The sequence below is a fragment of the Erinaceus europaeus genome, chromosome 18 (assembly GCF_950295315.1).
Source record: "Erinaceus europaeus chromosome 18, mEriEur2.1, whole genome shotgun sequence".
Lineage (NCBI taxonomy): Eukaryota > Metazoa > Chordata > Mammalia > Eulipotyphla > Erinaceidae > Erinaceus > Erinaceus europaeus.
This window is the reverse complement of record NC_080179.1, coordinates 22,335,863-22,359,921: the sequence shown is the minus strand read 5'-3', so window position 1 is coordinate 22,359,921 and position 24,059 is coordinate 22,335,863. Positions and strand designations below refer to the sequence as shown.

Below are 24,059 nucleotides of genomic sequence, written 5' to 3'. Positions count from 1 at the left end.
TATAGAATCTGCTCAGATATTGTAAACATCAAGAGCTTGTAACATATTTTAGGAATCGTGATGATGTTGACCAAATCTAAACGGAAATATTTTCATTAAGTAAACAGCCATGAGGAAACACTGCTCTGTCTTTAGAAGGGTTGGTTTAAGTTAGAGGAGTAGAACAAAATAGAGGAATACCACTGATTGTGTGTGTGTGTGTGTGTGTGTGTGTGTGTGTGTGTGTGTGTGTGTATTTTGTAGCCTGCTACCTTACCACATTGCCTATTTCATGAATTTTCTGATGGATTCTCTTCAATTGTCTTTGTATATCATATATCATATCATATCATATCTATTTCTCTTTTAAGTGAGGAACTTGCATGAGATTTTTGGAGTCTGTATTTATCACATGTAATATGACAGGCAAGATTATTCAAAATCAGTGTCTAATTGGAAGAGTGCTTTTTAATATATAACAAATTTTCCTTAAGTGGCAGATTTCATATCATCTGCAAATGATATCTTAGTTTCTTTGCTTCCAATCTTTTGTTCCTTTCTGTTCTCAAATTGCTATGGCTAGAACTTCTAAGTCTACATTAAATAGCAGTGACAATAGTTGTCACTGTTCTGTACCTGATCTCAGAAGAAAAGCTTAAAGCGTTTCACTAAGTATGATGTTGGCTATGGATACAGAGACTTGACTAGATTGAGAAAAGTTCCATCAATCACCTTTCTTTTTCCCAATATTTTGATCATCAATGGGTAATGTATATTCTATAAATGCTTTCTCTGAACTTTTTGAAATTATCATGGTGGCTTTTGCTTTTTCCCGATGTTGATATGGTGTGTTATATTTATGGATGAACTTTTATATGGCGAACAATCTTACACCAGTGGGGTAGATCTCATTTGGTCATGAGGTTATGATGTATAAATTTTAATGTATTGTTGTAAACAGTTTGTTAATATTTGGTTCAATATCTTAGAAAACTATGTCCATCAGGGATATTCATCTATAGTTTTCTTTTTTTTTTTAGTGTTTAAATTTTTTTAATTTTTTTATTTAAGAAAGGATTAATTAACAAAACCATAAGGTAGGAGGGGTACAACTCCACATAATTCCCACCACCCAATCTCCATATCCCACCCCCTCCCTTGATAGCTTTCCCATTTTCCATCCCTCTGGGAGCATGGACCCAGGGACATTGTGGGTTGCAGAAAGTAGAAGGTCTGGCTTCTGTAATTGCTTCCCCGCTGAACATGGGCGTTGACTGGTTGGTCCATACTCCCAGTCTGCCTCTCTCTTTCCCTAGTAGGGTGGGTCTCTGGGGAAGCAGAGCTCCAGGACACATTGGTGGGGTCTTCAATCCAGGGAAGCCTGGCCAGTATCCTGATGACATCTGGAACCTGGTGACTGAAAAGAGAGTTAACATACGAAGCCAAACAAATTGTTGAGCAATCATGGACCCAAAGCTTGGAACAGTGGAGAGGAAGTGTTAGGGAGGTACTCACTGCAAACTCTAGTGTACTTCTGCTTTCAGGTATATATTTTGCAGTAGTTTATAGATACGTGTGAAGATACGCTCTCTCTCACAGAAACTGGTGTATATCTAGGTTTTGGGACTTTGTTAGAAAGTGAACCACCTGAGATGAAATTAGAGTGTACTATGAAAGGATAGGTCTCACCCGAGTAATGAAGCTGAAGGGTTGTCATTCCTCATGTGAAGTCTCTGGACACAGTCTGAAGTGAAGCATGTTGAGATGGCAGTCGTTGCGTTGGTTAGGTTGTGATCGGCGGATGCAATATTATTTGATATGGATTGGGAGAGGTTTCTTAAAACCTACCTGTGTTGTGGTTTCTCCCCCCACACACACACACTCCATTTCTCTCTTACTGTCTCTCTACCTGAAAAAAAGTTCTTAAAAAAGTGGAGAAAACATGTTTCTGAAAGCTACCATTTAAGGAGAATGTGCTATATATTAAAAGCACTATTCCAGTTACACATTGATTTTGAATAATCTTGCCTGTCATATTACATGTGATAAATACAGACTCCAGAAATCTCAGCATGTTCATCACTTAAAGAGAAATAGCTGAAAACCAGAGAAACACAAGATCGCTAACTCTCCTAGATGAGCACACAGATTACCATGGACAAACCCTGACTTTAATCCTCAGCATCATATAGGGGCATCACAGCCTCAGAAGCCCCCTGCACCAAATACTCTAGAGTGGTACTCTAGCTTTTTGCCTCATTTAAACTCTTTATCTCATATGAAATAACGTAAATCTTTAAAAATCAAAAAATGAAGCTATGCTTCTCAGAATTTCTTTTTTTAATTTTTATTTAAAAATGGAAATACTGGCAAGACTATAGGATAAGAGGGGTACAATTCCACAGAATTCCCACCACCAGAACTCCATATCCCATCCCCTTCCCTGACAACTTTCCTACTCTTTATCCCTCTGGGAATATGGACCCACGGTCATTATGGAGTGCAGAAGGTGGGAGGTCTGGCTTTTGTAATTGCTTCCCCATTGAACATGGGTGCTGGCAGTTTGGTACATACTCCCAGCCTGTCTCTCTCTTTCCCTAGCGGAGCAAGGATCTGGGAAGGTGGGGTTCCAGGACACATGGTGGGGTCATCTGCCTAGGGAAGTCAGGTTGGCATCATGTTATCATCTGGAACCTGGTGGCTGAAAAAGAGTTAAGATATAAAGCAGAGGGAGTCGGGCTGTAGTACAGCGGGCTAAGCGCAGGTGGCGCAAAGCACAAAGACCGGCATAAGGATCCCGGTTCGAACCCCGGCTCCCCACCTGCAGGGGAGTCGCTTCACAGGCGGTGAAGCAGGTCTGCAGGTGTCTATCTTTCTCTCCTCCTCTCTGTCTTCCCCTCCCTCTCTCCATTTCTCTCTGTCGTATCCAACAACAACAACAACAATAATAACCACAACAATAAAACAAGGGCAACAAAAGGGAAAAAATAAATATTAAAAAAAAGATATAAAGCAGAACAAATTGTTGATTAATCAAGAACCTAAAGGCAAGAAGATTGCAGATGAAGATTTGGGGTCTCCATTTTGGAAAAAGCTAGCAGGTCTATTTTAGGTCTATTCCAAAGGTCCCATGACATTACTAGTTGTTGCCTGAGCCTGACAGCTAATATGCAGGTGGACACAGGTATTGTCTGAGGGAAATGGTATCATAGTGGGAAAAAAGACTAGAAAGCTGGATCAGGGAAGAAAGTAGCTCCCAAATATGTGGAAAGTATATAAATTTTGTTAACTGTAAACCCCATCAAAGGTTCTTTATCTTTCTTCTTTTGTTTCTGAGACTTTTCTGTCTTCTTGGTCCCTATTCAGATCCCCCACACCAGCAAGTCACAGCCAGATATATTTCTCCCTAACTACTTGATTGTATTGCAGTGGCTACTCACAACATGCAAGAAGGAACATAGCATATAGCTGGCAGCTGCAACAACCTAAACCGGAAAGTTACTAGTGAGCTAGCACAGTGGTTATGCAAAATATCCCCCATGCCTGAATCAAAATCCCCCGTTTGATCACTATTCCACCAGAAGCTGGAATTTAGCAGTGCTCTGGAAACAAACAGATACCCTTGTATCCACCTGTGGTCTTAGTTAAAATGCTGTGCTCCTGAAAGGTTAGACCCAGTTTACTATTTTAGTTTAGCCAGGATTATGCAGACATTTGCTTTCATAAAATTCACACTTACTCGAAGTCTTGTATGCTTCATTAATTCCTTCTTTAAAGTAAAATGTTATACTTTTTTCCTTATTGTCTACTTTCTTGTTTGCTTCTCCTCATATTTCTGGATGCAAAGAGAACAAAACCTTCCCTCTCCTTTGAATTAGTTATGTGGTTATTTAATTTAGAACAACAAATACGGCTTCTTATATAGAAAATATTGATACATAGACTGTCTTGTAAGTGGATAAAATTATCAGAAAAGTAAACTTGTATTACTTATAAAAAATATGTAAGTCTGTAAGGCTATTTCAAAGTTTAAGAACTTCTTAATAATCACATTATATAAAGCCTCCTTTTTTCTAAATGATATATATTAGCTTTGGGAGAAAAACAGATAACCTCATAGAGATAGTGAAAGGAAGAACTGAGCCTATAATCTAGCTGTTTTAACATTTAGTTCAAACATAGTACTCAGAACTGTCAGTTATTTAACAAATAAGCTCCTTTTCCACCCACACTCCTAAGCATGTTTATTATATTCTACAAAAATTATTCCAGTAGTTAAAAGACCAATTCCTTTTTAACCAAACTGCTATGATTATAAATGGTTTTGTTGATCAATTGCTTTATTATTCAGTGCATATAGTTTCACATTTTTTTTCAAACTATTGAAGCCTATAAAAGCCTTTTTTTCTTATCATAAAAATCTCCGCATTAACTCTCCTAGGATGGTTGTTTGATTTTAGTTTGGCTCACATGTTTACCTTGACTTTCAGAATCTTACAGTTGAGCTTTACCAACTCTTACTCTAGGGAGACAAATCTTTGTGAAAGACATATTTACTATATTTCTCTTGTCAACTAGCTAGCCAAAATAATGTGCAGTGTCCCTCAAGACTGCAGACTTGTGATTCTCTTTCTTTTTGTGTCAGAACTTTCAGTTTTATTCAGGGACCTTTCTCTAAGTTAGCGTTGAAGATTGAGTTCCAAAAAAATATTTAAATAAAGCCCACAGGAGGTGGAAAAGAAAACAGGAACCTTGTCCCAGAGACAAGGTCAGAATTCAGTACAGTAGGATTTATTAGATGTTTAGAAAAGCCACGTGCCAAATAATGTCCCCACACTGAGTTAAAAGTGGTGGGAATTGTGTGGAGTTGTACCCCTCTTATCCTATGGTTTAGTCAATGTTTCCTTTTTTATAAATAAAAAATTTAAAAAAAAAAAAAAGAGGAGCTCCGCTTCCCCAGGGACCCACCCTACTAGGGAAAGAGAGAGGCAGACTGGGAGTATGGACCGACCAGTCAAAGCCCATGTTCAGCGGGGAAGCAATTACAGAAGCCAGACCTTCTACCTTCCACAACCCACAATGACCCTGGGTCCATGCTCCCAGAGGGATAGAGAATGGGAAAGCTATCAGGGGAGGGGGTGGGATATGGAGATTGGGTGGTGGGAATTGTGTGGAATTGTACCCCTCCTACCCTATGGTTTTGTTACTTAATCCTTTCTTAAATTAAAAACAAAAGAGGAGCAGTTTAATGCAAGCTATGTGGAAGTAAGAGACTATTTTCTCCTTCCCTCAACACTCTGATAACCCTCTCTTCATCCTCCCTCCTCACTTAAAAAAAAAAAAAAAAACAACTTATTAGTGATTTAATATTGATTTACACAATTATAAGATAACAGGGGTATATTCCCATCACCAGAGTTCTGTGTCCCTATTCCCTTCATTGGGAACTTCAGTAGTTCTCTCAAGATCCCAGATATGGGTTAACTATTATTTCTGTAACTATTTATCTACATTTATATACGTTTGCCCTTTTTTCCCTATGGCCCTGCCTTCTCTTCCTTTCTAAGTAACACCTACTTTTATTTTTTTTTTTCTCATTTTCTCTCTCTGAGCCCTGATGGAATTTGTGTTTAGAGTCCTCTGGTTATCTTCCCTTAACATTTACCCCTCTGGGAATATGGACCAAAATTCTTTATGGGGTGCATAAGGTAAAGAAAAAAAAAAGTCTGGCTCTGTAATTGCTTCTCCTCTGGATATGGGCATTGGCTGGTTGATCCATACCTCCAGCATGTTTTTGTCTTTCCTTAGTGGGTAGGGCTATCGGTAGGTGAGGTTCCAGGACACATAGTGAAGTCACCTGTCCAGGAATTTAGCATGAATTTGTAGTAGCATCTGTGATGCATGTGTGCTTAGTGAGAAGTCTTGGTTTTAAAGGACCAAAAGGCATGCATAATTTGATTTTTTTAAATATTTTTTAGAGATGAGAGAAAGACACACAAAGCCACACTTTGCCATCCATAGAGTTTTTATTGCTGTCCCCAGATAGCATTAGAGATCAAACTCAAAGTTACACATATGTGAAGTGGAAGCTCTACTACTGAACCACCTCTCCAGTCCTGGTTTTATGTCTTCAATATTTCACATACATCATCAGACAGTAGTGAGAAACGTGATGTTCAGTTGTGGCCATGGGGATGTAAGGATTGGAGAAGATAGCCTATGTGGCTACCTAAGTCCAAATGGAGTACTTAAGCAGGAAGGTCCTGAAATGACTACCAGAAACCAATGTTAGAAGCCCATGTGATAAAAAATAAAAAAGGCCATAGGAAGAACATGGAGTCACAAACCAAAGAGAACACATGCTTGTGTACTTTCTCTAGTATGGTAATGGCTGGGCTCATGTTGGGATCCTTCGTAGACCCTCTCCTCGGTCAGACCTAGTCGGCTAGGCTAACCCACTCTGTTGCTCACCAAAGGTGGAGGCCGAAGAGGTCCAGACTGAGGGCAGCAGGGGTGAGTGCGCTGAGCTCTTTCTCTGGAAAGCTGTGGCCAGGAGTCACAGATGATTCAGGATACTGTTGCAGGGAATAGTACATTTATTGTGCAGCAGAGCAGAGTTTTAAAGAGTGGTAGGGGGAAGCAGCTTATTCATATATATATAGATATATAGTCAAGACAGCAGGGGGTAGAGAAATGGTGAGGGTCTTTCCTGTAAGTGGTCTAGCTAGTTTGGGGAATGAGGAAGTGAAACTAGCACAGCTAGCACAGAGGGGGGAGGGGGGTCTTTGTGTAAGGGAGAGACTGACAGGGGTACTGAAACCTGTTAGTCAGGTCCCCAGGCTCAAACCCCCCCCCCCCCCCAGTGGTGCAGACTGACAGGCGACTGTACTTCCAGGCACTTGCGAGTGATCCCTGAGAGTGGTCCACACCATGCTCGACCTCGGTCTCACAATTTCCCACGGGCTCTCTGTGTGGACCAAGAGTAAAGAATTAAGGAAGATCTGGAGGAGCTGGGTAGAGAGTAAATTTCAGTGGTAGTGATTCCTGAGGGTCCCAAACCTGCGGACAGTAGATTCACATATTTACTAGAGCTGACCTTTTGAATATTGTTTAGATACTCTGGCTTTCTTCATTTGTAAAACAAGCATAATAGTATCTCCTTCAAAAATTTTTTTTCATACCAGAGGGTTTACTTCCTACAATTAAGCCTTGTTCCTGGCACACAGTTGAAATATGTCACCTATAAGTCTCGTAAGGACTAAGTACAGCAGTGACTATAATTTAGCACAAAGCTTAACACCTAATAATTAAGTAATGACCAGTTACCGGAAAAAAGCTTGGTTTAGGGACATGCAGGCCTCAGAGTTAGACTGAGGCTGGAGGACATGCATGTTGGAATCAGGATACATTCTGAGACACATTGGGCCTACACATTGCCTACTGGGATGTCAGAAACATCGGTGAACAGTGGTAGAACAGGGAATATGCACAAACGGATAACAAATGGAGCACAAAGGAAATAAGAACTAAGGGTGGGGGTGATACCATAATGGTTATGCAAAGAGACTCTCATGCCTGAGACTCCAAAGTCCCAGGTTCAGTCACACTACCACCATAAGCCAGAGAAGAAGAGGAGGAGGAGGAGGAGGAAGGAGAAGGAAGAAGTAAAAGAAAATAAAAATTAATTTTTCAAGGGAAACCCTTGTCCCATTGAGAAAATAATTTTCTTTCACATAAGAGACCAATTGCTAAGTTTGGCCAGGCTAGTTCCTAAAAATAAGAATAAATGTGTTAACTTCATGTCTTATCTTGCATAACAATAAGAAGTGATGCAATCATGACTAAATGAAAGATAGAGGATTCATTTATGATCAAGTTTAGCTTCCTCTTGGAGACAGAAAATTACTTCTGTGTTGGATGCAGAGTTTAGAAAATCCATTCAGTATAATTAGGCACTCAGGCTGCGAGCTACCCAGAAACCATCCTCCTAAAAAGAGAACTTGATGACAAGCCACAGTGTTGTGGAAAAATATGAACCGTGAATGGGGCCATCTTGTTAAAAGAAAATTGCCTACGTTTCAACCTTGTAGCAGCCTTGACTACTCAACCCAGCATTTTAGCAAGATTACTTTTTTTTTAAGGCCTAGAGCAAACACAGAGGGTTGCTCATAAGAGTGAATTAACTACCAGATCCTTCTCTCTCTTTTCTATTTTTTTTTCCAAGAGATAGTGAGTGTGATTTCTGTCTAGGTAAATTTTGCATGCTTTTTCTTTCAGATTAAGTGATCAAAATAATACCAGTAGGCTACTAGTGATCTCTAAATAGAGTTTAGTTTTCAATTATGTTTTGTGTTGGCCACATGGAAATTATACTAGAGAAACAGACACCATGAAATATACTGAGGTCTAACTAGGGAATCAAAGTCTAGGCCATTCAGAAGCATAGAAATAAAGAATTTCTTAATTCTGAACACAGCAATTTTTGACTTGTTGCTGCACTTTCTCTGACAGCATTCAGTGTTCTTCAAAGTAAAGTCCTGACTCTGACTCTCTGGAAAAGCAATCTTGACTTTGTTTGGATACTTCGCAAGGGTATAATAACTATTCTTTTTATTTATTTATTAATGAGAAAGATAGGAGAGAGAGAAAGAACCAGACATCACTCTGGTACATGTGCCGCCAGGATTGAACTCAGGACCTCATGCTTGAGAGTCTAGTGCCTTAGCCACTGCGCCACCTCCTGGATCACACGGTATAATAACTATTGTAGTTTTTATCAGAAACACAAAAACCCAAGACTTAAACAGAGCACCTTGCCTAAGTAGACGTGAGAAGGGGTACAGGAAAGTGTGTACGCTTCCCCCTGTAATTCATTTCCACGGTCAGGTCACCTGGCCCTCTGTCATTTTTCACATTTCAGCCGCCGCTTGTGGTCCTTTCTCCAAATCACTGGAAGATATAGAGAGCTTTTTAAAAAGGTCATCAAACTTTGCATATTAAAATAATAAATGTAACTTTTCGTGGTCGATCATGATAGAAGTCAAGGAAATGAACGTGCATTACAGGTGTCCTGAATGAGGTCTTTTCACATTGTGCCCTATGGCAACACAGGACCTCCTGAATTCTAGGCCTTACAGGAAGCAGATGCCACATTAGTGCTTTGAGTGTCAATGAATAAGGCCTTAAATTTTATGTTAAAATAAACTCTGTGCTTATAACTAGAATGTTGCAAGCTTCTCGGCATGAATGTTTGTGCTCTTCTTCCACAGACATAGGCTGTGTAATTTTCTCATGATTATCAAATTTAAGATGAAGAATCCTTAGAAGACAATTATGAGTGAAAGTAACCAGAGGGCATAGTCTGATTAAATCCTTATAATTCATTAAGTCCCCATTAAAAAATAACCCAGCAAGGCTAACCTTGGGGTGGTGGCCAGAGTACTTGCATTTCATCCATGAACTGTACGAAGCTCAGCTTTGCCCTTCAGACACTCATTTCTTTGGAGAATCATGCAGGAAGGGAAAAGTTCTGCCTGGAGTCTGTGAATTTCATTATTTGACCAGAGTCCCAAAAGAAAGGGTGTAATGTGAAGATCATAGGTTTTACTTCTGGGAAGGACAAAGACTGGCAAAATATAGACCTATTTTACATATTTTGTATATGTGTTATGCGCCATCTAGTGGTAGAGTGTTCCTAGTTTTAAGAAAAAGGAAGATGATCTCGTGCCTTCAAACCTCCCATCACTTCATTTGAGCAGCACTAGCTTTGATGCTACAAACAGACTAGTATTTGGAGGAAGGAGCATAATCCTTTTTTTTTTTTACAGTTATATAATTAACTCTATAGGCCAGAGATTTCAAATGGGCAATGTTTGACCCACACGGTACTTTTTAAAATAGTTTAAAAAAACTATTTTAGGTAAGAGTGAGTTACAGAAGACCAGCTAAAATACAGTGAGACCAGCTGCTCACGTCTGTTTTATAGGTGGTTCTGGGGCTTGAGACTGGGTCTTTGAATCCTCGGGCATGAAAATATTTTGCATAATGAGTATATTGTATCCCTGGCCCTAAAATGTCAGCCTGGTACATGCAGCACCGTGGATCTAACTGGAACCTCGGGTATGCAGATGTGATGCTGTAATAACTGAGCTAGTTCTCTGGTCCATTTTATACTACCAAGGTATCATTCACATAGACAGTACAAACCACATCTACATTATGCCTCTTCATTGCACATTAAGAGAATGCTCATGTACATAGTGCGCTCACATAGAGATATGGAACATTCCCAGCACCCCAAGTACCTTCCGTACTCCCTTGTATCAGCCTTCCCTCAAGATGGCCGTGTTCAAAATTCTGTTACTATAGATTTGTAGTGGCATCATTAAAATACTCCTAATCTTAATCTCGGATAAAGGTCAAAATCCTACAATCATCCTTTTAATAGGACACTTTCTTCCTTAGAAATAGTCTGTGACTAGGCAAAGTCCCAATTTCTAGTTGATTATTTGTCAAAGTCTAGTTGGCATAATCATACCTCTCCCCAGTGTATTAAAGTGAAAATACACTGTTTTTTGTTTTACCATGTTTCTAACTGTAAACTCTATTTATTTGTGCACTGATTGTATTTTTCCCAAACATCTCTTCAGGCATCCAAGTCAATTTTTAAAAATTCATTACTTTTGAGCATCATCTCAGAGGTATCATGACTGTAATGGCAAAAGGGTAAATTCTGATGCACTATTTCAGAAATTAATGTGAATGGCATGTCACCAGCAACCTCATGATACTGTGTCCAAGTTAAGCCAAGCAAATCAAGAAGGCTTGAAACCTATAATCCAGCAAAAATTCAGTGTATGATAAATAACATAATGCAGTGATTGTTACTATTTCTACAGGGCCACTTTCTGTTCAAATGAAGCAAAATTCTCTCTGAATGTCAAATTTTGTCAAGCAAAATTCATTCTAAAATAGAATTATTTTTATTTCTGAACAATTTTATGGGCATACCTATTTATTGATTGCTGAAGAAGGAAGTACACAACATGGCTCTGTGTGTGCGTGTGTGTGTGTGTGTGTGTGTATGTGTGCGTGTGTTTCTCATTGCTGAGATTATACCACTCTGTGTCAACTTTTTCAGTCAGAAAGACAGAGACAGAGCTAGAGAAAAAGAAACTGCAGCACCCAAGCTTCTTTCAGTGCAGTGGGGTCAAGCTTAAACCTGGTCATTCTTAAGACACAGCAAGAGCACTAGCGAGTGAGCTATCTTGCCCACCTTCAACCAACATAGCTTCTGAGTGTTTTACTTCTAGGAGTCCTACAAGATGTCAGAAATAGAAAAAAGTGTAAAGCATGTGGATCCTCCCTTGCTACTATAGACTTGAACTTTGCTTTGGCCTTCTATACTCTAGCCTGTAAAACTGTGTTACATTAATAAATTTCCCAGTAATAATCCCTGCCTACCAGAATGACTATTACTAGATAATGGCATAATTAGTTTAAATGAATTGTCAAATTTCATGTTATACAACTGATTGTCATAAGTTCCATGTCTCTGTTTATAGTGCACTCTTCCTTTAGAAACAACTGTTGTGATAGGGTTGAAAAAGTCCTGTTGACCTTTTCCTTGTATATAAATGTGATTGTTGAAATTAAGGATGTGAAAGTAGATCTTGTTCCTGCCTTGTTCTCATTCCCCCTTCTGCTTTACTTTAATTCCAAGTACTGGGACTTTTCTGGTGTTTTCACTAGGCACTTTCTTTTTAAAAACATTTTTTAAATTTACTTATAAAGTGGAAATATTGACAAGACCTCTTATAGGGTAATAGGGGCACAATTCCACACAGTTCCTGCCACCAGAACTTCCTATCCCATCCCCTTCCTTGAAAGCTTTCCTATTCTTTATCCCTCAGGGAGTACAGACCCCGGATCATTGTGGGATGCAGAAGGTGGAAAAGTCTGGCCTCTGTAATTGCTTCCCCGCTGAACATGAGCATTGACAGGCTGATCCATACTCCCAGCCTGTCTTTCCCTTTCCCTAGTGGGGCAGGGATCTGGGAAGGTGGGTTTCCAGGACACATTGGTGGGGTCATCTGCCCAGTGAAGTCAGGTTAGCGTCATGGTATCATCTGGAACCTGGTGGCTGAAAAAGAGTTAAGGTATAAAGCAGAACAAGTTGTTAAACTAGGAACTTTCTCAACATCTTCAAAAGTGCTCACTGCCTTTTTCCTTCTATTGAGAAATTACCTGTAAAGTTGTCTTATATGAGTGGTTTGTATTGAAAAATAAAGAGCTTTCTATCTCTCCCCCGTAGTCACTAAGAACTATCCATCTAATCTCTTGTGTAGAGTCCCATCGAAGCACTGCAGTGGCAGATGGTGGGAATGCAAAGATGTCTCATCAACACCCTTAGATCTCCAAGCCAGTGTCACAGTGGAAGTAAGGAAATTACCATATTCCAAAGTTATGTCAATGCCATGCTTCTCTGTGGCAATAGCAGGAGTCTCAAAGACTTAAGTCAACCTTCCAAGGCTTATGAGTAAACACAGCAGTAACTGAAACAACGTACTAAAATCATTCCTCACCCCCTGATCCAGGTGACTGCTCCAATCCAATACACGTGATGATAGATCACGTGTAGAGGCACTTAGTTCCAAGTGCTTTTGCCTACCTCCTGTACATGCTTTTAAACCTAAATACATTCATTATTTTCAGATAATTTTCTTAATCCTTCCAGTTCTCACCCCAGCGCGTCATTTCACATTGTTATTCCTCAATTGTCAGATTTTATTTTTCTTCCAGAAGGTTTGCAAAATTAAGAACTCTCCAGAAGTTGCTTTGTGAAGCATATTCGAACTTCCATTGTGCTAGACGAATGATTCACATTTAACTGATATTTCTGGAATGAATTAATCTTAATTTTCTTGCAGTGTTATAGAATTGTACACCTTATACTTACTTACTCACATTTATTCTTTGCACTTACTTAAAAAGGCAAAAAGAAAATTCCAAAGCAGATTTGCCACTGTTGTTAAAGGTTATTACTGATTGCATTTCTCTACAAACTGGCATTCTTCTGGTGAAAATTGTTTTCAATAATTATTTTCTCCCTTTCCCTAGGATTTTAAATAGCACACTGTTTGAAAGTTGGGAGATCATTGGGCCTTACCCTTCCTGGTGGATCCTTAACCTACTGCTGTTTATAATACAAGGCATGAACTGCTACTGGTCTTACTTCATTGCAAAAATAGCCTGCAAAGCTCTTTCAAAAGGCAAGGTAAGGTAAAAACTAACCCTTCTCAGAAAATTTTGGGTTTTGGCTTTTCTAAAAAAAAAAAAAAAATACTATTTGATATCTCTGCTCTTACAAAAATTGATGTAGTATTTCTTTGAAATTTAGGGTAGTTTCTTTGAATCATGAACAAGTTGTCACTGCCTACAGTTGAGTTCATTTTCTGAAGTCGTCTTTCAGCATTTTGCCAATGAAATGATCTGCTTTTTTAAAGCTTCAGCGTTCTCTTGCTGACGACAGTTTCCATGATCTGTATTTATACTTTGATATTTAAGGGTATTTGTGGTATTTAAGGGTAGTTGTGACCTTTCTGCCCCTCTCTCTGCCTCCCCCTACTTACTCTCTGATTACACTTATGCTGAACAATACTTTAGTAATTCTTTCCTTTTATGATTCATGGTTCCTACTTACGACTTTTCCAATAAAATTTAGTTAAATCTTTTCCATTAAAAATGAAACCATGGTGGGGGGGGCGGTAGTGCAGCAGGTTAAGCGCACGTGGTGTGAAGCGCAAGAACCTAAGGATCCCAGTTCAAGCCCCTGGCTCCCCACCTGCAGGGGGGGGGTCGCTTCACAAGTGGTGAAGCAGGTCTGAAGGTCTGAAAGAGAAATTGAGAGTGGAGGGGAAGACAGAGGTGGGGAGAGAGTTCTCTCCCCACCTCTGTCTTCCCCTTTTCTCTCTTGATTTCTTCCCCTCCTCTCTGGATTTCTCTCTTTCCTATCCAGCAACAATAATAACAACAGTGATAAACAACAAGGGCAACAAAAGTGGAAAATAAAAATAATAAAATGAATCCTTGAGGCTAATTCAGATAAAGCTTCTAGAGCCTTACCTTTTCTGTGTAGAATAGTGACTTTTGGGGGATCATTGACTGTGATGTTTTATTACTTTTATTGTTTCTTCTTGTCCTTTTGCCACCCTGGAAGGCTGGGAAATGGAACCCTTTACATGTAAGTTTTTCTCTCTAACCTTGTCCTGGCTCCCACTTTAGCCTGTTGGAGAGGCACCCACAGGCTTTTCTTTCTAAACCTATTGTTCTCTCTCTAACCTGTCAACACTGACCAAGCTCTAGCTGGGGCTTCCCCCAACTGCAAAGGACACTAGGGCAGCTAAGTGAATGAGCACCCTTGGGTGAAACTTTGCATTCTGCTTAACGCAGGAAGGAGAGAAATTTGTTCACTGGTGTTTAAAAACATTGACTAAAGAAAAAAATAGAAATTAATGAAATGAGAGAAGTAGAACTAAACTGAGAAGACGATCAACGAGGTCCAGAAATAAGACCTCAGTCTAACCCTTGTTCAGCTCATCCTCAGAAACAGCCCCTACCCCTGGGGAGATGCAGGACTTCTAATCACATACTACGCTGCCAGTTCTCTGCATAGCTCTGGTATAATGCCAGAAGAGTTTGATCAGATGCTTAAAAGAAAAGTTGTTTTTTTTTTCCTTCTGTGGCCTCTCACTATTTAAAATGAACATGTACTTCTATTAAAGACTATATACTCCTTAGATTCAAATTAAATCTATCCATGCAATTCTGTGTATGGTAACAACAGAAGATACAAGGACACTGCACTTTAATTGTTTGTGTCTTTATTGCATTGCTGCCTAACGTGTTGTTCTCTCCGACTTACTCCTAAAGTTTTACAAAGAGACAGTCACAATATTCATTTCTGATCCCAGACTTCACAATATCTTGACTACCACTGCTGCTCACCGAGAGTAGTAAGATTCATGTTGGCCATGACTTGTGGACTCTTTTCCAGTGGGCTATTTTGAGATGTTCTAAATTGCCCTTGTCTTTGAAGGTAACATGAGTATAGATTTTTTTCCCTAAATGCAATTTAAAATAATGATGTTAAGCTTGCAAATGTTGATTAATAAGCTCTATGATTTAGTTCTCTTTCCTACTAACAGCTTATTGTGCATCTAATGGATTTTTAAATACAGCAGAACTTTACTATATGATATTTTGTGATTCATGATTTTTTAAGATTACTTATTATAGTTCAGTTGTTTTGTTGTTTTAGTACTTAAATCTGCTTGGGGGTGATCTTTGTGAGTTCTGTCTCATCTCAGAGGACATTGGAATAAAGTTCATTTTCATATTTATCTATTAATCAGCAGTTAGAATGAAGCAGTAGTTTTTACTAGTTCCTGTCCATTTCACCTTGAGAAAAAAATAGCATTCTCTCACTGTCATCATCATCATGATCGTCATCACTAGAGATCAGCTCCGGCTTATGGTGGTGCAGGGGACTGAACCTGGGGCTTTGGGGTTTTAGGCATGACCATATCTTTGCATAACCATTATGCTATCTACCCCCAACCCACATCCTCTCATTAAAGGTGACATTTCAAGCTGAGGGAGCAATGGATTCCCTGGTTCTCAGTGAGGAGTTAGCAGTAACAGAGAATAAGTATGAGGAAAGCACGCATGTAATCTTACTATACCTCAAAGGAGACTTTACCTATTGCCCAGCTCATGGGAGACTAGACTAGGACACTTTCTATGAAGCTGGGTTTACCTGATCTCTGTTGTCACCCCACTTAGAAAATAAGTACAGAGAGTGGGGTGGTAGCGCAGAGGGTCAAGCGCACGTGGTGCAAAGAGCAAGGACCGGCGGAAGGATCCCGGTTTGAGCCCCGGCTCCCCACCTGCAGGGGAGTCGCTTCACAGGCGGTGAAGCAGGTCTGCAGGTGTCTATCTTTCTCTCCTCCTCTCTGTCTTCCCCTCCTCTCTCCATTTCTCTCTGTCCTATGCAACAACAACATCAATAAAAACTACAACAATAAAACAACAAGGGCAACAGAAGGGAATAAATAAGTAAACATTTTTTAAAAACTACTAAAAAAGAAGAGAAGTACAGAGTGCCCAAATGCAAAAAGAGCCTCCTGGAGGAAATGCTTGCTGTAATTGAGACTTACAAAGCAGGAGGTTCAGATTACTAATTTTCAAAAGTAGACTAGTATGTCCTTAACTCCCCTCTCAATTATGTCCTTGCTAAACAGTGGAACTTTTTCAAAGGTTCTTCTTGGTAATGTATAGATTCATATCTTGGTGCCTTGTTTCTCAATCCACCTGATTCAGGAGGACCATAGGGATGACTGAAGAACCCTGAAATGAGGGGAGATCATTCCTGCTGTTCCAGTGAGACTTTCTTGGGAAATATTTTTTAAACTAGACCCCACTCATCAGATTCCCAAAATGTCTCCTGTTGTCACCAGTCATGATGTAGTCTGTAACACAAAGTTTCTGCCTTGGGCATAAGCAGTGGCGTACCTGATTAAGCGTACACATTACAGTGCACAAGGACCCAGGTTCAAGTCCCTGGCCCCCACCTGCAGAGGGAAAGCTTCATGAGTGGTGAAGCAGGGCTGCAGGTGTCTGTCTCTCTGTCTCTCTCCCTCTCTATCTCTCTCTCCTTCTCAATTTCTCTGTCTCTATCCAATAATAAATATTTTTTTAAAAAGACAAAGTCTCTACCTTTGTTTTATCAGATTGAAAGAGAGAGAAGTAATTGAATCATAAAGCAGTGTATTACACTGCTGAATAAAAATGATGACTTACTGATCAGAGCTAGTGAATACCTCCATCAGTGTTGAGAGCCAACTTTAAAAAACTAAGGAGAATCTGATCATCAGAGGATAAACTGATTCATTTGTGCCACTTTCCTATCATGCTGTTCTAGTAGCAAAATATGCCACTCAGCTCAGAAGAATAAGATGTGTGGTCTGGCATATGTTGGGGATTGAAAAATGCCTTAGAAAGGTCAGTATGTCTGCTCCCCAAGATGCCAGAACTACTTCCATTCCTTGGTCAATGCTACTGTTGCCCAAATTCCATCTTCCCACTGAAGATGATCGTTCTATGACTTTAGCAATGTTCTTATCAGTTTTGATTGTGGGATCTTTTGATTGGGGTCCTTCCCCTTCCTTGTATGATTGTATGTGCTTCTGAGCATGCAGTACTGCAGTAATTCCTGAGTGGCTGGTTATACTAACTCTCTCATATTTCCCAGGTGTCCAAGGATGAACGAAGTGATATTGAGTCTAGTTCAGATGAGGAGGATTCAGAATCCCCAGAGAAGAGCCCCCACACTGCAACCACCACCAATGGGACCAATGGCTATCTCCTGACCGGCCCTTGCTCCATGGATGATTGATCACTCCAAACTACAAATCCCAAACAAAGTGAACTGTCTGTTCTTTGGAAGTATTTAATAAGTCGAAGTGCAGTTCTTTTCATACTATATCAGCACCAGAAACAAAAGTTAGGATTCTCAAAGCATTTTGAATAGTGCACTGCCATGTATCCTGTCTATGAATGAAGAAGAATTACCATTCTCTATATGTAGGCATGCTGTATGTAATTGACACGAGGGAACAGTATTTGCATTTGTACCATCTTAGAATATTATTTATATTGTGTTTGTAAATCTGCAGACAAAAGAGGGTTTTCTTACTTATTTTCCTCTCTGAGTTCATAGCAGTGAGGGAGATGCTTCATCTGCTGCGTCCCACATGTATTGCTGTAACCCAGGCTGCTAGGAGCATCAGCTTGACTTATCACCAAGAGCAGACAAAACCCAAGGCAAGATTATCATACAACTCCAAACAGGTTTACTTTCTACTGTCACAGTGTCCATTTTGAAACTGTCTACTCAGCCTCGGTAACCCTCCTCCTCATATAAAACTTAAACAGGATGAGCTATGTGTTCCAGTTATTTATTTTTCATAGTCAAATGAAAGAGCTGGAGGTAGCATAGTGACCATTAAAATCTCTTGAGCCTGAGGCTCTCTGGTCACAAGTTCAATCCCCAGCACCACTTTAAGGCCAGGGCTGAGTGGTACTCTGGTTTAAAAGAAAAGAAAAGAAAATTGCAAGAAAGAAAATACTAATTGGTGGGTTCTTTTGAATTGTTTTCTTATAAACGACTTTGCTTTATACTTCAATTTTTGTGCACACAGTCAAGATTTCTTTAATGAATGTGGATGTGGATGTTAACTTTGTAGGTTGCAGAATATGTATTTTTGTAATTCTCTACTATGAGGTCAGTACTTTGGTTGTGAAGTGGAGTATATACTTAAGATCATGTAGTAGATAATCTAATATTCGAATGTGTCCTGTGATCCGAGAGTACCACCAAGAGAGGAGCTGATTTCAACCAGACCTATCATTGTACCCATAATTAGCACACTGTTAACGTCAGATTATTGGGATAGAAAAAAGAGGCCTTTCAAGAGATAACAAGGGTTACTCCTCAGTACAAATCACTTTATTGCAAACAGTCCTCAAGAAGGCATCCTATCTAGTATTTGAGCTTGATGTTTCTGTTTTTCTAAGCAAAGCCAAGTCAATGGGAGAGAAACTGTTTCACCCTTTGTCTTTTCTCCTTAAACATATCCCAGAATGAGTTCCCTGTTACAAGGAACTGAGCAGTATTATCCTCTAAGTCATTTTGGTTGCTTCTCTGAGGGTGTGTTCAGTGCCCAGCTATTTTTTCCAAACAGAACTTTTTTAATAAAACAACAATTATATTGGACAATGGCAATATTATCAATAAGGAATATGACTAAAAAATGAATTCTCACTTCTACATGGCAGTGTTGTTTATGTATAGATAAGAAAAAACATACTCAGAAACCAAAGATTATAAGCCCTTCCAGCTTTTAGTGAGAGTGAATACAAGGATATTGCAAATATTTAGCTCATACATCAAAAAAGCCAACATCTGAAAGAAAAGTCCAATGTAAAAATGCAATGATATAAATATGTAAATTCGAGCATTGTAAAGACAACAGCAGGAGGCCAAGAGATGGTGCACCCAGTAGAGTGAATATATTATTATTCTCAGAGACTTGGGTTGAAGCCCCTGGTCTCAACCTGTGTGTGTGGGGGGGAGCTTCACAACTGACAGAGCAGTACTGTAGGTATTTCTGTCTCCCTACCTCTTTCTCTTTTCCTCTGTTTTTGTTTCTCTGCCTCTATCAGAAAAAAAAAACGATAAAAAGGTCACCAAGGGGGGTTGGGTAGTAGCACATTGGGTTAAGTGCACGTGGCACAAAGCTCAAGGACTGGTGTGAGGATCCTGGTTCGAGCCCCCAGCTCCCCACATGTGAGGCCGGGGGTGGGGGGTAGAGGTCTACTTCACAAGTGGTGAAGCAGGTCTGCAGGTATCTATCTTTCTTTCCCCCTCTCTATCTCCCCTCCTGTCTCGATTTCTCTCTGTCCTATCCAACGTCATCAGTGGTAACAATAACAATAAGGGCAACAAAATGGGAAAAAATGGCCTCCAGGAGTAGTGGATTTGTAGTGCAGGCATCAAGCCCCAGTAACCCTGGAGGAAAGAAAAAAAAAAAAACCACCAGGAGTGGTGGAGTGTGTAGCCTAACCCCAGCCTGACAAAAAAAGGAGAAGAAAAAGAAGATGAAAGCAGAAGAAATAAAGTATGCACGTCCCACTCAGAGCCAGTCACATTCAATTTGATGTTGAGAAAAAAAAAAGCTTTTGTATCCTGCCAGTTAATAGTTAAAAGAATGCTCCCAAACAAAGAAAAAACCAATTAAATTATCCTTCATTATTCAAAAATAACACACTTCACATATAAGTCCATAATAAAAGTGAAAGAGACTTTGAAATATATGCTTGTACATTGAGAAAATAGTGTGATTAGAGGTCAGGTGGTGGCACACATATTACAATACGCAAGGACCCCGGGTTCGAGCCTACAGTCCCCACCTGTAGGGGGAAAGCTTTATAAATGGTGAAGTAGGGATGCAGGTATGTCTCTGTCTCTCTCCCTTTCTCCCCTCTTGATTTCTGGAGGTCTCTATACAATAAATAAAGATATTTTTTAAAAAGAAAGAAAAAAAAAGAAAAGAAAATAGTATGATTGATTTTGCTTGGAAATCCTTATTATTATTTTATTTCACAAGCAAGGAACCTATCTAAAGTTGTCTTTTGTGCATGGCTTAAGTTTGTAATACATATCATAAGACATCAAAGGCACTTACTAGTCATCTAAACATTTACTAAAATTTAAATATGTAGAAACTTAGAGTAAGCATGTTATAGCTGAAAAAAAATACTGAGGTCAAAGTTTCTTTCCTTGTCAACTAAATCATGGAAAAGAACACTGAATTTTATCTGACTTTAGTGTTTAGAACAAGTCCTCTTAATATGTGAAATAAAACAGAATATCAAATGTATTGTGTCATTTGGCACTCTTTAGTACCAAAGAGTAATTCCAAAAGATTGACTTATAAATTAAAGGCTTACAGAGTTGTGTACAATGATCTGTCCTCAGCAAAAAGCTATCTAAGCAGTGTTTTGTTTTTCCAGGTCTGTAAAGACTCCGCATCTTTGATCAATTGCATTAACTTAAATCTATGTATCTACAGGTTTTTATTTCATTTTACAAAAAGGTGTTTGTAGTTTGTTAAGGTAAAGAATAATATGTCTCTATTGTGATCCCATTGGCCTGATAATCCTGAAAGAAAAAGAAAAAAAAAGAGATATCTTGTCTTCTTCCTATACTGGGCCATAGTTTTGGAGGTGGATTTTGTAAATTAAACTGTAGGTTTGTGAAAGTGATGTTCCCCATTAATTAACTTAGCCTGTGTTGATGTCTCCTTCCTCCTGGTCATATTCAAACCTTCCCAGGATACAAGGGGATATGTAGGGAGGAGTCTAGAAAAAAGTAACAATTTTATTCTCTAATGTTATTGATTTTCTAGAACTATTAGTTGGGGGTGGGGTGGGGAGTAGAAAACCAAGTAGAATTTGGTCTTGGGTCAATAAAATGATTTTTGAAAATGTGTGATCTATGTATGTATATGTATATTTCCCCCCCAAAATTATGAAACCAAAATAACATTGACTCACTTTTACTCATAGTTTCATAAAAATCATTCACTATAGACAGTAGAAGTTTCCCACCTCCATTTTGAGTTCCTATTTATGCTACTCAGATAGCTGAGAGTGGTAATATTCACTCAGCCTTTTAGCTTCAGCACTACCTATGGTTAGAATCTTAGGCAGAGAACCTAAGGTCAACATCCAGGCCAAAGACAGTTCCCATTTCCAATCTTGTGGATAAAAATGTGGAGGATTAAGTAAGTAACAATTCTCAGCATTTTAGGTTTTACTATCTGTTGGGGGTAGAGGGAAGTGTATGACTGCTACTTTACCCTAGGATTTTACTAACATCCAACTCTTGCTAGAGTACTAGACAGTTGGTGTTCTGAGTTACCATAAGATAATAAAACAGGCAGCTGATAAAATTAAAAAAAAAAAAAAAAAAAGATCAGTAGGCTCTCCAAAGGAAGCAAGCAGTGGGTAAGAGAAGTAATTCCTTAGTGTTATTAGTTCAGCCAAAATAGGATAGTGTGTGAACTTGGCAATGTCTATTCTTGTCAAACATGACATTCTGAATACTGGTAGAGTTTGAATTGGGCACACTGAGTGCTTGTACCTTGGATAACAAGGGTCTGTATCTTCCACTTGGTATTATTCAATAATAATTGGTATTTTCATTTAGGTCAAAGTGAAAATGAGATTTCACTTAAACTAACCTATGGCTTTGCAAAAGAGCTCTTCAGTAGGAAATTTGTTGATAACCATGAGTGTTCCCAATATGGTTTATGAGTTTACCTTGATAGTTATTTTTTGTCCCTTTCTTGGAACTATTAATGCCAAAGTTGACAATTTGAATATATTTCTTACTTTGAAATATAAACAGTATACAGAATACCCCAGAAAGTATTTTAAAATTCTCTTTATCAGTATATATAATAAAGTTGGATCCAGAGAGATTTTAAGAAGTCCTTTGGAAATTAAAGGTTAAATGTTTACATTTTATGTATTGAGACTAAGATCTTAAGATTTTATATTCCTTTTTCTTTTTCCTTTTGTCCTTGGCTGTTTCCTGCTTTGTATATCTGGTGTTTCCAACATCCTAATTAAAAAAAAAATCATATCAGGTCAATCATTTGATGAGAATGTGATGACAAGACACTTTCAATTTCTAAGTAACCACATACAGAAAGAGAAAATCTCCCAAGCCTCCCTTCCCCTAGAGTTCCTTGCAGAAAGATTTTTTTTTTTTTTAGGACGATATGGTTGACCAGAATTAACTGAAATTTTTCTTTATAATATCTGAGTGTTCTGTGCTCAAATTACTTGATGGTAACTGACACTGGCTCATGGCTACATTTGAGTTCTTAGAGTAACAGAGTAGAGAAGGGCTCTGTGTTTTGCATTGCGTGCTTGGTTCCATATCCTTCCCTAGGGGCATTTAGGAGATGTTAAGAAGGCCAGTCCTCTCTGCTGTTGGGTCCTCTAAAGTATGCTCCTAGGGGATGTCCCTGATGTACATTTTCATGGGGAAAAGTATATTAACATGAAACATCAGAAGTGACTGTAAATAAAATCTGCAGATAGTCAAAGGAGAATCTTGGTGGTTTTTTTTCCAGGTGTTTCCTACAGATGTCTTTGAAAGGAATGCATTTCCAAATAAATGACTACAAGCTAAAATCTCATTAGATCACAGGCATTTTTTTTAAAGTCTCTGCAGACAGATGGCATTATAACATAGTGTCTCCAGAAGACTAGGCCATTCTCAGGATTGCCTAGGTGATGGAAAGGGACCCTCAGCCTAAGAGCTACCTTATCTCATTTACTCACATTCCTTTAAGCCTTCAGGAACTCTTGACAAAAGGAAGCTAGAATGTTGTGACTTTTCTGCTAACAGTTTCCCAAAGTCTTTGAATCAGCTGTGTATCTACACATTCTCCTTTGTCTTATTCTTTTTTTTTTCTGAAAAAAAAAAAATTATGCCCACATGAGCCTGTTTTCCTGAACACAGGCCAGGAGAGCTAGGCTTCCTGCTTTGTTTTATGTTGTATGTCCTGGAAACCAAGAAACAGCAGCTTTTATTGCTGGCTTAAGTGAAAAATTAGATTTCATAGAGTTCATTTTTTCTTTTCTTGTTTGATCTACAGTAGTTTTTAAAAACAGGCATTGTCAGAATTCCCTTTAAAAAAAATAGGGGTTTTAAAAGACTAGTTGTCAAGGAGAAAATAACTCTGAGAAAGGAACAGTTATGTGAAAATTCTAGAACTTTAACCTAGAAATTCATTCATTTACGTGCATAAAACATCCTCCACATTTGATTGCTAAAAGTTCCATCAAGCTTCCAAGCTCACGGTGTTTGTCAGTTCTGCCCACTCAATAATTTACCTTCAGAGCCATTTGTTTCCATTCAGTGGGGTGATAGTTTTGAAATATGGGTTTTATTTTAATTTGCAGTGAGAAATAGGGTCAGTGAAAAAACTTTTTCTTGTCTTCAGATAATTCAGTGCTTGAGCATCTCTGTCAGAAATGGAATGGCATACTGTTAGCCAATTAGGATTATTCTGTGTATTGTTATTGTGTTCTGCTGATTTTTATATGAAAATGTGATTATCCATTCTTCATCTCCGGAAGCAATCATTATAATGAGGCTTTTACTTTGGAAACAATTTCATAATAAAGATAAGTATTAAGAGTACCATGTATGTGTCTTTTTCTGAATGCACTAGACAGCTTGTATGGAAAATAATGTCATGCCTTCTAGGACAAGATTCATTTTGGGAATCATAATTCTACTAGCTTCTTGCCGATCTCTTCAAACCCCAATACAATAATTGCTAAGAAAGTATATACATGTATATATGCATACACACATACCTGTACATATAATGTATGTTATTTTGTCAAGATTTTAACTAACCCATGTTATTGCTACT

At 38.8% G+C, this 24,059-nt stretch overlaps 1 protein-coding gene across 2 annotated transcripts in view; it reads left to right on the top strand.

Moving 5' to 3' along the window:
* The window catches only part of CERS6 (ceramide synthase 6), a 294,482-nt gene extending 270,661 nt beyond the window's left edge, over positions 1-23,821 (top strand). Inside the window, exons 9-11 of one of the 2 annotated variants that reach the window (XM_007539314.3) lie at positions 13,099-13,255; positions 14,198-14,221; positions 17,291-23,821. In XM_007539314.3, coding sequence (XP_007539376.1) covers positions 13,099-13,255; positions 14,198-14,221; positions 17,291-17,434 — 325 coding nt within the window. In that variant the 3' untranslated portion in view covers positions 17,435-23,821. The remainder of the gene's footprint in view (positions 1-13,098; positions 13,256-14,197; positions 14,222-17,290) is intronic. The other variant, XM_007539315.3, reaches the window with a different exon arrangement.
* Positions 23,822-24,059: the final 238 nt, after the last annotated feature.